We start from the raw sequence: 15,483 nt of genomic DNA on the forward strand, positions 1-15,483 counted from the left end.
CTTATATAGCATGGAACATCCATGTGTTGGTCGGTCAAGCAAGCTAGCTAACGTTAATTGTTAACAAATTGAATAACCCAAAATTATACTAATCATAAAACCTCACATAAATTGACAACTCTACCCACCAATATAACTACCCTTTTATTTTTATTTTTTAATTTTAATATGATTCTATTTATTTTAATTTTATTTTTATTATTATGAATTTTGAACCCTGAGTTGGAGCAAAGCAAACCCCCTTTCCCCTTTCCCCTTTCTTTCTTCTATAAAAACCCACATCTCCCCTTCTTTCCTTTACACCCACACTCCCATAACCAACAACAAACAAACCATCTCATTTCTCTCTCTTCTTTCTCTCTCTATAAAATTATTTACGAATTAACAAATTCCGCAACAGTTTAGCTATAGCCATGCCTGAGGCACCAAAAGAAACATATGATCACCCAAAAAAACCCATGGAAGTTTACAACATGTATGAACAAAACAAGAAATCTCTTGAGTTCATTGAGGAAGTTACTGAAAATGCTGATCAACTTCAAAAAAGAGTTCTCTTTGAAATCTTAACTCGAAACTCCAACGTCGAGTACCTTCAGAGGCATGGCCTTAATGGTGCTACTGATAGGGATACGTTCAAGAAACTCATCCCTGTTATTAAGTATGAAGATATTCAATCCGATATCACTCGTATTGCCAATGGGGATAAATCTCCCATCCTCTGCTCCCATCCCATCTCCGAGTTCCTTACCAGGTATGTAAAATAAAACTGGTCGACTCCACTTAAGACTTTAACCAGCTAAACTAGTTATTGCTGCTGCTGTCGTTCTGTTTTGTATTATTTTTGTTGCATTAAATTTCGAGATTGATTTTTTTTTTTTTTTTTTGGAAATTGTTGTTGGTTGTAGCTCTGGAACATCTGGAGGAGAGAGAAAATTGATGCCTACAATTGAAGAGGAGTTAGACAGAAGGTGCATGTTATACAGCTTACTAATGCCAGTTATGAGTCAATTTGTACCTGGCTTAGACAAAGGCAAAGGGATGTATTTCTTGTTCATAAAATCTGAGGCTAAGACTCCGGGCGGGCTCTTGGCCCGACCCGTTTTAACCAGCTACTACAAAAGCTCACATTTCAAAAACCGACCTTTCGACTCTTACACAAACTACACTAGTCCTAATGAAGCCATCTTATGCTCTGATTCCTACCAGTCCATGTACGCCCAACTCCTCTGTGGCCTATTCGAACACAACGAGGTTCTTCGGGTCGGGGCAGTTTTTGCCTCCGGGTTTATCCGGGCCATTAAATTCCTAGAAAAACATTGGACCCTCTTGGCCCATGACATCCGGGTCGGGTCACTCAACCCGCAAATCACTGACCCATCTGTCCGGGATGCAGTGATGCGGGTCCTGAAACCCGACCCGAAGTTGGCGGACTTTATCGAGTTCGAATGTAGCAAGAAGTCATGGCAAGGGATTATTACTAGGCTGTGGCCTAACACAAAATATGTTGATGTTATTGTGACAGGGACCATGGCACAATATATTCCTACCCTTGATTATTATAGTAACGGTTTACCCCTTGTTTGTACCATGTATGCCTCTTCTGAATGTTACTTTGGTGTTAACCTTAACCCACTCTGCAAGCCAAGCGAGGTTTCCTACACCCTTATTCCTACCATGGGTTACTTCGAGTTTTTACCCGTTCAGCGTAACGTCAATGGCGTTACCAATTCCATCTCTATGCCGAAATCTCTTACCGAGAAGGAGCAGCAAGACCTTGTTGAGCTCACCGATGTCAAGCTCGGCCATGAGTACGAACTTGTCATTACTACTTATGCCGGTAAGTTACTTAATTATTCTCGGTCTTTTTTAACTACACGATTGTTATTTGTTACACATGAGTAGTGATAGGCCTAACACGATGCGTGAATAATTAGTGTGGATCCATAATTTACTCACATAAGGGCCTTTATTTGTTCATGACAAAAAATGGGATATTTTAGAGAGGAAAAAAGGTGTGTGAGGAATGTATTGGATTTATATGGATAAGATCCGATATTATATTTGTTATATGCATCACATTCTTTGAAAATTCTCAAAATTTCTTTATTAATTTTCGAGCTTCTAATAATATTCCGTAGTAAATTTCCCAAATTACCCCTTAAAAGTTTTCAAAATATCCCCATGAGACTAAAAAAAGCATACTATATGGTCACAATGATAAATTAGGCAACCCTCATTAATACTTCCTCATTGTTACATTATTATTATAACCGACTTTTTATTTTATGATGGAACCTTGCTAAACTTGTACGTATACATACACAGGGTTGTACAGATACAGAGTAGGCGACGTTCTAAGGGTGGCTGGGTTTAAGAACAAGGCACCACAATTCAACTTCGTGTGCCGCAAGAACGTGGTGTTAAGCATAGACTCCGACAAGACCGACGAGGTGGAGCTCCAAAACGCGGTCAAGAATGCCGTAACACACCTACAACCATTCGATGCCACCCTACTAGAGTACACTAGTTATGCTGACCTATCAACCATACCAGGACACTATGTACTATTTTGGGAGCTAAGCCTAAATGGCACCACAATGGTACCGCCTTCGGTTTTTGAGGACTGTTGCCTAACCATCGAGGAGTCCCTAAACAGTGTGTACCGTCAAGGCCGGGTTTCGGACAAGTCTATTGGACCACTAGAGATCAAGATAGTCGAAAACGGAACGTTTGATAAGCTTATGGATTATGCCATTAGTTTAGGGGCGTCTATTAATCAGTACAAAACTCCTAGGTGTGTTAAGTTTGCACCCATTGTAGAGTTGCTTAACTCAAGAGTTGTGTCATCATACCGTAGTCCGAAATGTCCAAAATGGGTCCCGGGTCACAAGCAATGGTGCAATGGTAATGAAGAAAGATGAGGGGTAAAAGAGTAATTTCATGGCCAAATTGTGGTTGAATGAATGAATGTTAATGGAGGATAAGAAGAAGAAGAATGAATGAGCTGTTTTTGTGATCATTTTGGGTAGGAGGATGATCAATTCAAGGACCCATTTTAGATGGGAGTACTATTCATCAGTCTAATTTTAATTAATTAGTTTCTTTTTTTTTAATCTTTTTTTTTTTTTTTTTTTTTGATCTTATGTATGAATTATTGTAGCACTTGTTCATGAGCAATGTGTAGGGACAATGAAAATGTTTAGGCTTCGTTTTGTACAAAATTAATTAATTCCTTTTTTTTTCTAAGGAGGAACGTTTTTTATTTCTATAACTGTCTTGGTATATTCGTGACTGTAATTTATCACTGTCTGTTAAAAGTGGGCGGGTGTATGATAACGAAATATATCCAATTACGTATTGCATTCTTATGAATTTTAGTTTGAGAAGAAAGCCTTTTCTTGTAGAAACTAAACTTCTATGTTTCACTTCCTCACTCACTTCTCTTCTTTTATTTTATTATTTATTTTCTACGGTTGTTATTCAAACACAATTACTTTCTAATTGGCATTATTCCTACTTCATACTAGTGGAGATTTTTTTCTTGAAAATAATTGGTTAAGAGTAGTGTTAACTTGATTAAGATAATTGTTATGGACAACGAATGATTAAAACTGATTTATATCGTCGATATTTTAGCATAACAACACCTTGAATTATGTCAAGTACTCAATACTTGTAATTTGCAACTTCACAAAGTTAAAATTACATCAATGTATTCAACAATTAGATTGTACGAACTTTATGTTTTGCAATAACATACATTTTTAGTTTCACCAAATCAACTAATCATGGACAAATTCTGAATCTGGTCCAAACTTTAATTTCGTGAAATCAAACTTTAAAACAAGCATGCTTTTTAGATGACATACAAAGAAGTTATGGTACTACTTGTTGAGATGTAAACATGCATGTGGATGACAACGTCTAAAGGAAAAAGACCAACATGTATGATGTATGTTACTCAAATACGTTATCCTTGATTGGAGAAAAGGTCTAATACATTATTTAACTAATTTTTATCATCATTTAAAAAATTACGAGTACTTCCTTTTGTTCTATACTTATTGATAAGAGACTGTATCAAATTATGAAATTTCATGCTAGTTAATGCACAAATTTAACTTTTAATAATTACATGAATGTGTTAGACTTGTCTTGATGTATAGTTTTAAAATATCAACTTATTTTTAAAAAATGTATATAGTATAAGACGTTGTTGGAGATTTTAATGCTAGAATAATACATACATTGAAATTTATACAAAATTGTATGGGACAGACTGAAAAGAACAGATAGAATAATAAAAAATTGAGTATATATTTAAAAATATACATTTTCAAGATTATTCTTATATAATAAATATTATAGTAATTCATATATCCTGAAAATATTCACATGTTACAATCATTATAGAACCAAAGAAAAATCACTAATTTAATATGGTGGAAAATTTATTTGACCTGAAAATTATGCCTCAAAAACAATTTAAAAATAAAAATAATTTTTGTAATGGAAATAATGGGTGTTCCCTACATAAATTCAGCATAAAATCTGCCCAATGAAGTCTCATGGGCCACTTCCTAAAACGGTAAAGCCAAGCCTCCCTTTAAACTCTAAATTCTTTTATATTTTTTCCCCTCCTTTTATGTTTGTTAATTATTATATAACTAATTAATTAAATAATTAATTAAAATGTTCAAACTTCTTAAAGAAGAACAACTTTTCTGCATCATTAATTTAGGTCTTTACTTTACTTATTTTCATTGCTACTGAATCTAAGCCATCTGTTTAATTCCCCTTTTTAGTGAATATATCATCTCATTATCACCCTAAAAAGTTGTCATGGGACTAGCCATGTGTGACAGGCATTTACTACTAGTACTGTACTGCTCCAAATTCTTCTCTAAATTCTATGCTATAGTTGATTAGCCTGACAATTAAGCAACTTATTTTTTATTTATTTATTTTTATTAATTGATAAGGAGAAGGGGCCATACCGGGTCGGAGCCTCTTACAGGTCCTCCCAGCCCGCGTTAACGGGCTAGGTACTTTGAAAGTGTGGGGGGAGGGTAAGAGAATCCCCACCCCAAAGTACCTCTAGTGGGGTTCGTTTGATCCCACAACCTCGTGGTTGTGAGATGCAAACCTTACCACTAGCTTGGTAATTAAGCAACTTATTGGTGCCCAAAAGTCTATGGCTATCATATTCTAACTAACTCCATCTATCACTAAAATTGTAAACAACTTGTTTAAATTGCGTCAATTTAGTTTAGATCATATTTGGGTGACGAGTTAAACAACTTAACTTCTAGTCATATTTTTAGTTGAATACTCGTATGTGTCATGGTTTATTGTAAATTTTTGTATTTATTTTAATACGTTATTCTGTATTGTTAATGTTTAATCTGAGTCATTTCAGATCATCCAGTTAGACTTATACTTTCAAAGTCTATTTATCCAATTAATTATCCAAATGCTAACTCTTTAAGTATAAAGTTTATTATTTGAGGATATATGTTGCTAGCTTTTTTTAGTGTAAATTTCCTAACTTGTTAGGCGAATAAACTTTTTGTTTTTTCGAAGGAATTATAATCCTTAAGCAATAGAATTAGTTGACTTTTTCTATATTAATATTTCTGTTTGGCTGAATTCCAATAATTTGTTTTACTAAGTAGCAAGAAAGAAGTTACGTACAATAAAATAAAAATTGTTTAAAAAAAACGTATTGGTTCAAAAATTCTGGTTATTGACTAGTACAGGAGCATCTTCGCACATTTAATAAATGAATTGATGTTGTCAGTGCTTAACTCGAGATAATAATTTATACGATTCATTTTGCACCATTACGAGTGTCACACTTCAATTATTGATCACACACTCCTTGTACTCAGGCATAAAAGGATAATTATTGTAGTAGTTAATACTTCATCCTTTTAAAAACCTTGCACTTTAACCCTTTTCTATTGAATAGTCGACAAAACTTACTCAACCTGAAATGATTTGATTCAGATTCGAGATATATCAATATTAGTAAAATATAAATTAGTCTGAAATGTAATTGTACTTGAACGATATTGGCTCAAAAGTTTGCATGAATGAATTGGTGTATAATCCATGATAAACCAGCTAACATTTACGTGCAATTAAATAGTCATAGTCTGATTCAAACTGAACTGATTGATTTAAGAGATCTGAATTGATGGTTATATTAATTTAAAATGGACATTCTTCAAAGGAGAGATTAAGTATCAAATTTTGAGTACAATTTAATAGTGTAGTCAATGTAGATGAGCTTTTTCAAGAACAATAATTATGGTCAAATGACCCTAAAATTTCTCATCATGGATGGTGTTATAGACTATAAAATATACTCCATATACATTATGTGCGATATAGCCTATAGTTAGGGAAGAATATTTTTGGATACTTCCCTGCAATAACTAATTTAACAATTGATTTTAAGTCAATGATGAATTAATTAGAATATGTTTAGTGCTATCAAATTAGTTATGAGGCTTGCTAGGCATCCTAACCCTTTGTTTAACAAGTTAATCGGCAATACCAATTGACTATAATCACATTAATACGACCAAGAGTTACCTCCATAATTATTGCTTCCCTTAAAGAATTGAGGAATAGAAGCAAACCTTCTTAATCCTAATTGCATTAGCAAAAAGTACAATAGAATCTTTTATTCAATTTGAAAAAGTATTTCCTTCGTCTTATTTTTCATTATCAGCAACAATCTGACTTTTATACTAGTCAGTTTGTAGCGCACAATGTTGACTACTAATGCAATTGATCAAATATTACTTCAAATTATAAAAGATATAATTAATATTATACAATAATATTATACAACAATATCATAAACTTCCTAATAACATACAAAGTATGTATTTTATTGTCTGCACTAAAAAAAAGTCAAATAAATGTATACATAGTAAGAATTAAAGTTGGTCTAATGGTAAGAGGTCCTCCTTCACTCCTTCCACGGTTCCATCCTTGTGAGATGGGTCTATGGCCGGCCAAATCATGCATGTGACTATGTGAGTTTTGACAAGTGATTTACGTAAGATATTATGATACCATGACACGAGAAACATGTTCTCTCTTGAGCTCCTTTCATCCTTACATGTATTATTGTTATTAGTTACTCATAAGTCAAAACCTATTGATCATTTGATAACAATAGGTCAAGCTCGATAAACTTATTTACCAACCTCTAGATTAGACGAGTGCCTACTCAAAATATCTTAGTTAAACAACTATCAACTAAATACCTATAAATATATAAGTAACTCTTAGCTTTATAAGTTGTAAGTACATATTTGATAAAAATGGTAGATTGAGGAAAACTTATATTAATAAAGTACAACTTTAATCGGGTTTTATAAATTAACTTCTAAACTTATCGTGTAATTTCTATGCTTTTTATTTATTATTGTGGATAAGTTCATACCCTAGCTTTGACTATTAAACGAGAAGTTTATGTATTCACTTCACTAAAAAATTTACCTATAGTATTTTCAATTCCTATCGTGTGTATAGTCATACTAATGAATTTCTAATTTGTTTAAGTAGGACTTGCTTTGAGAAATACTCCGTATGAGTCACTAGAGTGTAACGAGTTGAGAAAATATTGTGATGAAGGCATGGTGAAGTTTAGTGTCCGATCATGTGAGGGGAGAACTAAAAGAATCCCTATCATAGAGAATAAATTCAATCATGCCTGATAATTGAGCTATTTACACACTCTAGAAAATCACGATTTAGCTCTCGACACAACAATAAATTTAGTGGTGTAAAAACTTAAATGCCCAACATATTAAATAGTAATAAGCTAAGCCATGTACTCTTCATTCCCTTTTTTGTTTGTCCTACTTTCTTTTAAAATCATCCCTTAAAGATTACTCTATGCTATATATGTAAGTGAGAAATCATTATATCACTTTACTATCACAAAAAATTACTATATTTTCTGTCACTTTTTTCTCTCATAATTTAAAAATCAAACGATTGGAAACGACGGGAGTATATATATATGTACAACTAAATTGGTGGTGAACATATTGAGTACGTAGTCATGTTATTGAATATGGTGGCGTGGAACCAAGGTGAATTAAATAGTGAGCCCTAGACATTAGGAAAAGGGTAGGGTCACCCGGAGGTCCATCCGGGCCGGGTCAAAAAGACAAAGAAGAGTGAAGAGACAATTGAGAAAAATGAGTTTGGTAATTGAGTGCAAGACAGTTAAGATAAAAGAAGTGATCAACATCATATCAGAAGATGTTTCCCAATAGTACCCTTTTGTCTCAACAAACCAACATTTTTCTGTTTCGTTTAATGTTTTTACTAGACAGTTTTCTGAGTAGCCCTGAAAAAGATGTCCATATAATACCACATATTTTTTTTATATGAAAAAAAAATTGATTTTTTTTCAAACATAAAATTAAATAATTTACCTCATATTATCCGAAATAATAATAATTATGATAAAGCAATAAAGATATCTTGATAAGGTTTGTGTTGTGCATAATACTGTTAAAAATGCTGTTAAGAACTGTTCCATGCAATTTTGTCGTCTTCTTTAATTTTATTTTTGGTGTACTATACATTTTTTATAACAAAAAAATATAAAAAATACATAAATCCATAGTTTGTTCTTTTTTTTAGTGCATCATTTCATCATCTAGATTCTAATAACCGTTGGAAAGATATTCTAGCTCTTGAATTTCCTCAATCCAACAATGATTTTTTTTATCAACTAGAGATAGTCCAAATATTTATGCCTTTAGTTGAAGTACATAACAATTATTATGAATCACATGGCACATTTTCATCATATATACTTTTGAAATAGAGAGTTAATGGGTAATTTAAAAATTAATACGGAGTAAGATTTAACTGTAGTGTTAACTTAACCGATATTTCAACTTTATTGTTGAGCTTAAGTAGTTAGCTTTCCAAATCATGATATTGGCTATGTCTTTTGATATCGACAACATAGAAAACATTTCAATTTATCTTGTAAATCATGAATATTCAATTATTTACGAGATATAAGAGGAACCCTAATTTTTACGGAGCATGTACTTTTCTTCTTTTTTTTTTTTAGGGCAGTGTACTTAAAATGTAAAGCAATATTGAATTGGTATCTCAGGTCTTTAACTGTATTATTGTTGATCTAAGTGACTAGCTTTTCAAATTACAATATTTGTTTATTGTTTTTTGACATCGACGATGATGACCCTTCATTTGTTTAGGTTGTCCACAAGTTAATCGAGTGCACCTAACCCTAACAAATAAGATAGTGTATGTTACTTAATTTACTCATTAGCTGGGCATATCCATAAATATTTTCATTTTGCTATAATCGAAGCGGTTTTTAGAATAAGGTTATCATGAAATTTAATCTCTAAATTTTTTTTTTCATGAACAATGAGTTTAGATTTGTTTCAGTTAATTCAAAGAAATTCAAACCAGTCAATTCTTTGTCACATACAGTAAATAAAATAAATTCAGATAAGTCAATTTTAAATGATGAAGGTGTGCACATCCATAGTCAGATCAAATTAAATATGATAATCGACACTACAGTCATAAAGATAAATCCAAACCCTCTTTATTCATTCATTAAATTTGTCACTTATCTAACAAGAATTAAAAATTTAATTTTTGATCTTTGACAAGAAATGAGACCTATACAGAGTATGATTGAGCACATTGTAAAGTCAAAAATGTTGAACTTGTCATAATGTTTTGTCTTAAACTAAATAGGCTAAGCAATGAATTAATTGACTAGAATCCGTTTGGAATTTTCACTAAAAAAGGAAACAAATTGTTGAGTTATCGTCCTAGTAAGTCTCTAATTTTCTATATAAATAAAATTCAAAAATTATTTGTTCATCATTTGTTCATTATTTGTCACATTTTCCACCAGAATTGAAGAAGATATTAGTGTCAATTCTGAATGACTAAACATGAAATATGCCTATCCACTCAAATTATTGTATGTGTATACATCTATCAACTTCTATAGGCACCATTATTATCTTTTCATTGATTATAAGGATGAATACAACATTATGCAGTGTAAAATAATGATAATTCATTCACACAAGATTTTTTTTCTTGAGATATTTGAGGGCTAAATAGCCAAATAGGCAATAATCTAAAAAATATCTAAGAATGCAACCTCCTATCATAGTTGACTAGTTGTTAATGGCAATGTCTTGTTTTCTTAAATTTTAACAACTTCTTAAATCATAAGATAATATTTAAAATACAATTTTGTTACTCCCTACTTATTTAAATAAGTGAAACGTTTTGACTTTTTGTAACTATTCATCTAATACACTTTGACTAATATTTGTGATTTATACATAAGAATGTTTATACAGTCTTGTGGGTACTTGTTAGAATTGTTTCAATGAATAGTTTATTAATATATAATTGTTATAATTTTTTACTTAATACTTAAAGATTTTATCAGTCAAGTTTTGCAATGACACGCGTGTAAAAGAGAAACCATTCACTTAATTAAATATGGAGGGAGTAATAATACATTCATTTTGTAATTTATCTACCAATTATCTCCATGAAACTGTCTTCACAAATTACAAAATTTGACCTAGACACAAACCAAATAAAATCTATTAACTATTACTAAAACAAAACGTGTTGATGTCATCAATTCCTTAAAGGGTCTTACGTGTCAAGCTTTCATTAAAAATTTTCCCTCCAAATTTAATTATGATGTCATCAAGTTATTTATTTATTTATTTTTAATTTTTTAACCCTTTTCCTTTTACTTGTAAGGATTAGCTAGGCTTAAAACTAAAAATACGAAACTTGACTTTGACATCAATAATTATTCTATACTCCTTACTACTTTTGAATCTTTTCAATATACAACAATATTAGATTTTGATAGCTAATTATATGCATTTTTTTAGCTTCCACTCTAAATACATAAGCTCTATAGACATGCATGAAACATTAAATACAATTTGTCTAACCATCATTTTAGTAAATTTTACATAACATCATAGTAATTATTAGGCTGCAACATAAAATAATAAACATTTTAAAAAAAGGACTATGTACATGTTTTTTTTTTTATTATTTATATACCTTTTAAAAAAAAAAAGAAAAAAAAAAGCCAAGTTATTGTAAAATGATATTAATAACAAAATATATAAAAGAAATATGAAAAAATTACCTATCACCACCGAGCAACGTGCGGGTACTATACTAGTATGGAAACATATAACAAAAGTTAGGCTCTTTTCACCGTATTTTATCACCTTATCACTTACTCCTTCATTTCAAATAGGTGCAACAATTTGATCGATATATTTGTCTTCAAATATCATATTTAGTAATATTATTGAGCTGAAAAATAAATTCAGGTAAGTTTCTAATAAGGGTTGATATAAATTATCCAAGTTCAATCTATATACCTTTACTAAAAGTCTAAAGTGGAGCCTTCTTTGAAAGAAAATTTCCCTCGGCTCCTAAACTCTTTTACTTATGGTTAATTATTTGATTTACATTTCTACAGAGATTTCTATATTTTAATTACTACTCCGTATTAATTTCAATAATCGAGCATGGCTTGGGAATTATCTAGTCTAGTTTATAATTAAAATAAGTTCTAGTTATTAAAGGTCTATAAATTTTGATAAGGTTCAATAATTTAATATTTGTTTGATACCTAAAAAATAGGTGAATCAACTTACCCAAGTTGTCTATTTTAAGACATGAAGAATGTGCAAACACAAAAAAAATTATTTTATGTGATAAGGGTCAATTTGATATGTATATATTGATTTATATATGTTAGGATTGGTGGGCGCATAGCAGAAGCAAATTCAAGATGATATAAAGATTGAAAAAAAAATTACGTGAATAAAAAGGCCAAGACATGCGATAATTAATGTGAGGAAATTCATAAAAATTATAAAAAATAAATAAATAAATAAATAAATAAAATAAAATAAAATAATTAATAAAAAACACCACCCATGGATTACAAGAACCTGAAATAATCTAATATATATGAAAAACAGGAGAATACAAGTACCTAAAATGTTAGGGTGAGCATTGTAATAAGTACAACTTGTTTAAATCATGAAGTATATAAAGCTAATCAATAACATAACATAACATAACATAATACTAAAAGAGAGACCAATAGTGACACATGTCATCTTCTGGTTAATTTTTTTCCCTTCAATAAGTTTTTCCTGTTTTTTTGTTAAATCTTTATTTTGAAACTATTGTATATTTAAAAATATTTTTTCTATTTTTAGTTAACAAGTTTATTTCGTATAATTGTATACCTTTATTTATACACTACAAAAATTTGGCCTTTTAGCAACAGGTGAAATCCGTTGCTAATTGCTAAAAATCCGTCGCTGGACATAGCTAGCTACGGATTTATCAACGGAATCACTCCGTTGGTAAAAACCTTGTCGCTAAATGAATTTAGCAACGGAAAAAAAAAATCCGTCGCTGGACTTAGCAACGGAAAAAATAAATCCGTCGCTGGATTTAGCAACGGAAAAAATAAATCCGTTGCTGGATTCAGCAACGGAAAAAATAAATCCGTTGCTAGATTCAGCAACGGAAAAAAAAAATCCGTTGCTAGATTCAGCAACGGAAAAAATATTTTGAATAGAAAAAAAAGCTGCTATTTGGGTCGACCTCACTCGGGTCAACCCGACTCGGCTTTCCATGTAACGCTCCTTGAATCTCCAATCGCATTATTACTGTTAGTAGGAGTCGAACCCGTGACCTCAATGTCAAATATTGATACTCTTACCAACTATACCAAATATTATTTGTTTACTTTTACGCACATAATTGATAATAAATGAAAGAAATATTAGCAACGGAAAAAAAAATCCGTCTCTAAGTTTAGAAACGGAATTTAAAATCCGTCTCTAATTTAGAAACGGATTTTCAAATCCGTCTCTAATTTAGAAACGGATTTTCAAATCCGTTTCAAATTAGAGACGGATTTGAAAATCCTTTTCTAGTTTAGAGATGAATTTAACTTACATAATTCGTCTCTAATGTGATATTTTTAATAATTAGTTTAAAAAATTATCTAGAGACGGAATAAAAAATCCGTTGCTCATATTAGCAACGGAAAAAAAATTCCGTCTCTAACTTAGCAACGGAAAAAAAAATCCGTTGCTAACTTAGCAACGGAAAAAAAATCCGTCTCTAAATTTAGCAACGGAAAAAAATCCGTTGCTAGATTCATCAACGGAAAAAAAATCCGTTGCTAATTTAGCAACGGAAAAAAAATCCGTTTCTAATTTAGAGACGGATTTTCAATTCCGTTGCTAATTTAGCGACGGAATTTTTAATTCCGTTTCTAAATTAGAAACGGATTTTTAAATTCCGTCGCTAAATTAATTTAGAGACGGATTTTTTGATTCCGTCTCTAATTTAGAAACGGATAAAATTCCGTCGCTAGAATTCCGTTTCTATATGGACATTTTGTAGTGATACTAGGTATCCATAAATCATGATGAATTTAAACATGGTAATGTATTAAAATAATATTTTAAATTAAGTTTTTTTTTATTATTCTATTCTTTTCTTTCTTTTTTCATGCTTTTTATTTAATTTAAATATAATCAAATTATTTTGCTAATAAATATGTATGGAGTACTATGTACATAACCAATCAAGTTAAGTGAGACACAAATGTGACATGAAAAGTGAGATAGAGGATTTAATCATTTAAACCCGTACATTAGATAGAAGATGTGTATTACTACAATTAAATATTTAAATGTCATAATGGTTTTGCACCAATGCTAAGTTAGCAATAATGACGTGTCGAAACTTAGCTTGGTGCACAAGTCTTCCATCAATTTATTTTGAAATTAAAAAAAAAAAATTATGAATAACAAATTTTTTTTAACATATATAGAGTACTTTTAAATTTTTTTTTTTTAATAACAAATCCATTAAAACATTCGATGAGAGGTAAATAACGTTAACCTTATTAACAGTGAATTTTTTTTTTTTTTTGTTATATATAATGCAATATGTAATTTTAGCTAATCTATAAAAGTGATTATAATTTCAAAATATATAATATATATTATTATTACTTAAAACCTTGTGTCAATCAAATTATTTCATCAAAATAGGGATGTGAGAGTTATCAAGTGAGTACCAACATTGATGTTTTTGTCATAACTATTTTTAAACAAAATAAAATTCTCTTTTTTATACTGCTATATATATATTATAGTAAAACTTACTAAAAGTTGCAATCTATTATAGAAGTTTTGTTCAAGATCGTGCGTTGCACGGGATCTAAGCTAGTATATATAACTAAGGTGGCATTTGTAGAAGCATTTGTCGCGCCAAATAAATAAAGTTAGGTATTATTTTAAATTGAAATTAAAATTTTAATTTATTTTAGAAGTAAAATATTCACTCGCCGCCTAAGAAAAAGTGACGAATAGAAATTACAGGTCTTTTTTTTAAATAAAAATTATTTTAGATGTTAAAATAAATTATTTAATAAAATTTTTTTTAAATTAAGTAACCTTTATCAAAACTAATTATTGGTGAACATTTTTTTTTTTTCTAAAATAAGTGGAAATGAGGTGAACCATATAGATTTTGGATGTTAGGTTATTTCATCATCTTAAAAGATCGTTTTTTTTTTTAGATTGAAATCTTAAAAGATTGTTTCATATTGAGCTATTGACTTGATATTTCTTTGATTAACAATTAAATACTCTTTCATAACAAAAGGTTTTGTGTGAGACCGGACTCCCGTGAGACCGGGCTCAATAACAAAAGTCCAATAAAAAGGCGCGGGCTAACTAAACCCGATCGCGAGGCCCACAACACCAAAAACATGATAGTCGACTCACGTGAGTCCGTCTCACCCATAACTTTACCCTTTCATAAAAACAAAATAACTACAGTGTTAATGATACTAAGTATAATTTGAAACAACTTGTCCAAACTAATTATATAATTTAGGAAAAAGCTTTTGAAGAGACTAGTACAGTAATATATATTGATATCGAATCATATAATAGATTAATTCTTTTTATATGAGTTTGACTTCTTGTGAGATTGTTTAACATCATCAATTATAAATCTACAAGCAATATATTTGCATAAGTCATAATTAATTGATTTGCTATTAATTGACTTTGTAAGTTGTTTGTAACTTAGCTAATAAGGAAAATGATACATCATGCATGCATCCATCTCTAAGGGTAGAAACTTTTGCTACCTCTATCTGTTTTATATTATTACAACTTTAAATATTTTATATTTCACAAAAAATATATTAAAGTTTCAAATAGTATGAAACAGATGTGGTAATAAGTTTTCAAACTAAAAAAAATTAATAATATATGACAAAATACGCAATTGATATTTAATAATTAATTTAGTTTAATATTTTAAGTGTAAAATCCTTATACACAA

The 15,483-nt window shown here is 30.3% G+C and overlaps 1 protein-coding gene across 1 annotated transcript; it reads left to right on the forward strand.

Annotated features, from left to right (window-relative positions):
* The first annotated feature begins 248 nt into the window (after window positions 1-248).
* LOC145603663 (indole-3-acetic acid-amido synthetase GH3.6-like) lies at window positions 249-3,262 on the forward strand. Its single transcript, XM_081659611.1, has 3 exons — window positions 249-751; window positions 906-1,837; window positions 2,326-3,262. The coding sequence occupies exons 1-3, from the start codon at window positions 414-416 to the stop codon at window positions 2,919-2,921; spliced, it is 1,866 nt and encodes a 621-aa protein (XP_081515737.1). The 5' UTR covers window positions 249-413; the 3' UTR covers window positions 2,922-3,262.
* The last annotated feature ends 12,221 nt before the right edge of the window (window positions 3,263-15,483 follow it).

The sequence above is a fragment of the Chenopodium album genome, chromosome 22 (genome assembly GCF_948465745.1).
Source record: "Chenopodium album chromosome 22, dcCheAlbu1.1, whole genome shotgun sequence".
NCBI lineage: Eukaryota > Viridiplantae > Streptophyta > Magnoliopsida > Caryophyllales > Amaranthaceae > Chenopodium > Chenopodium album.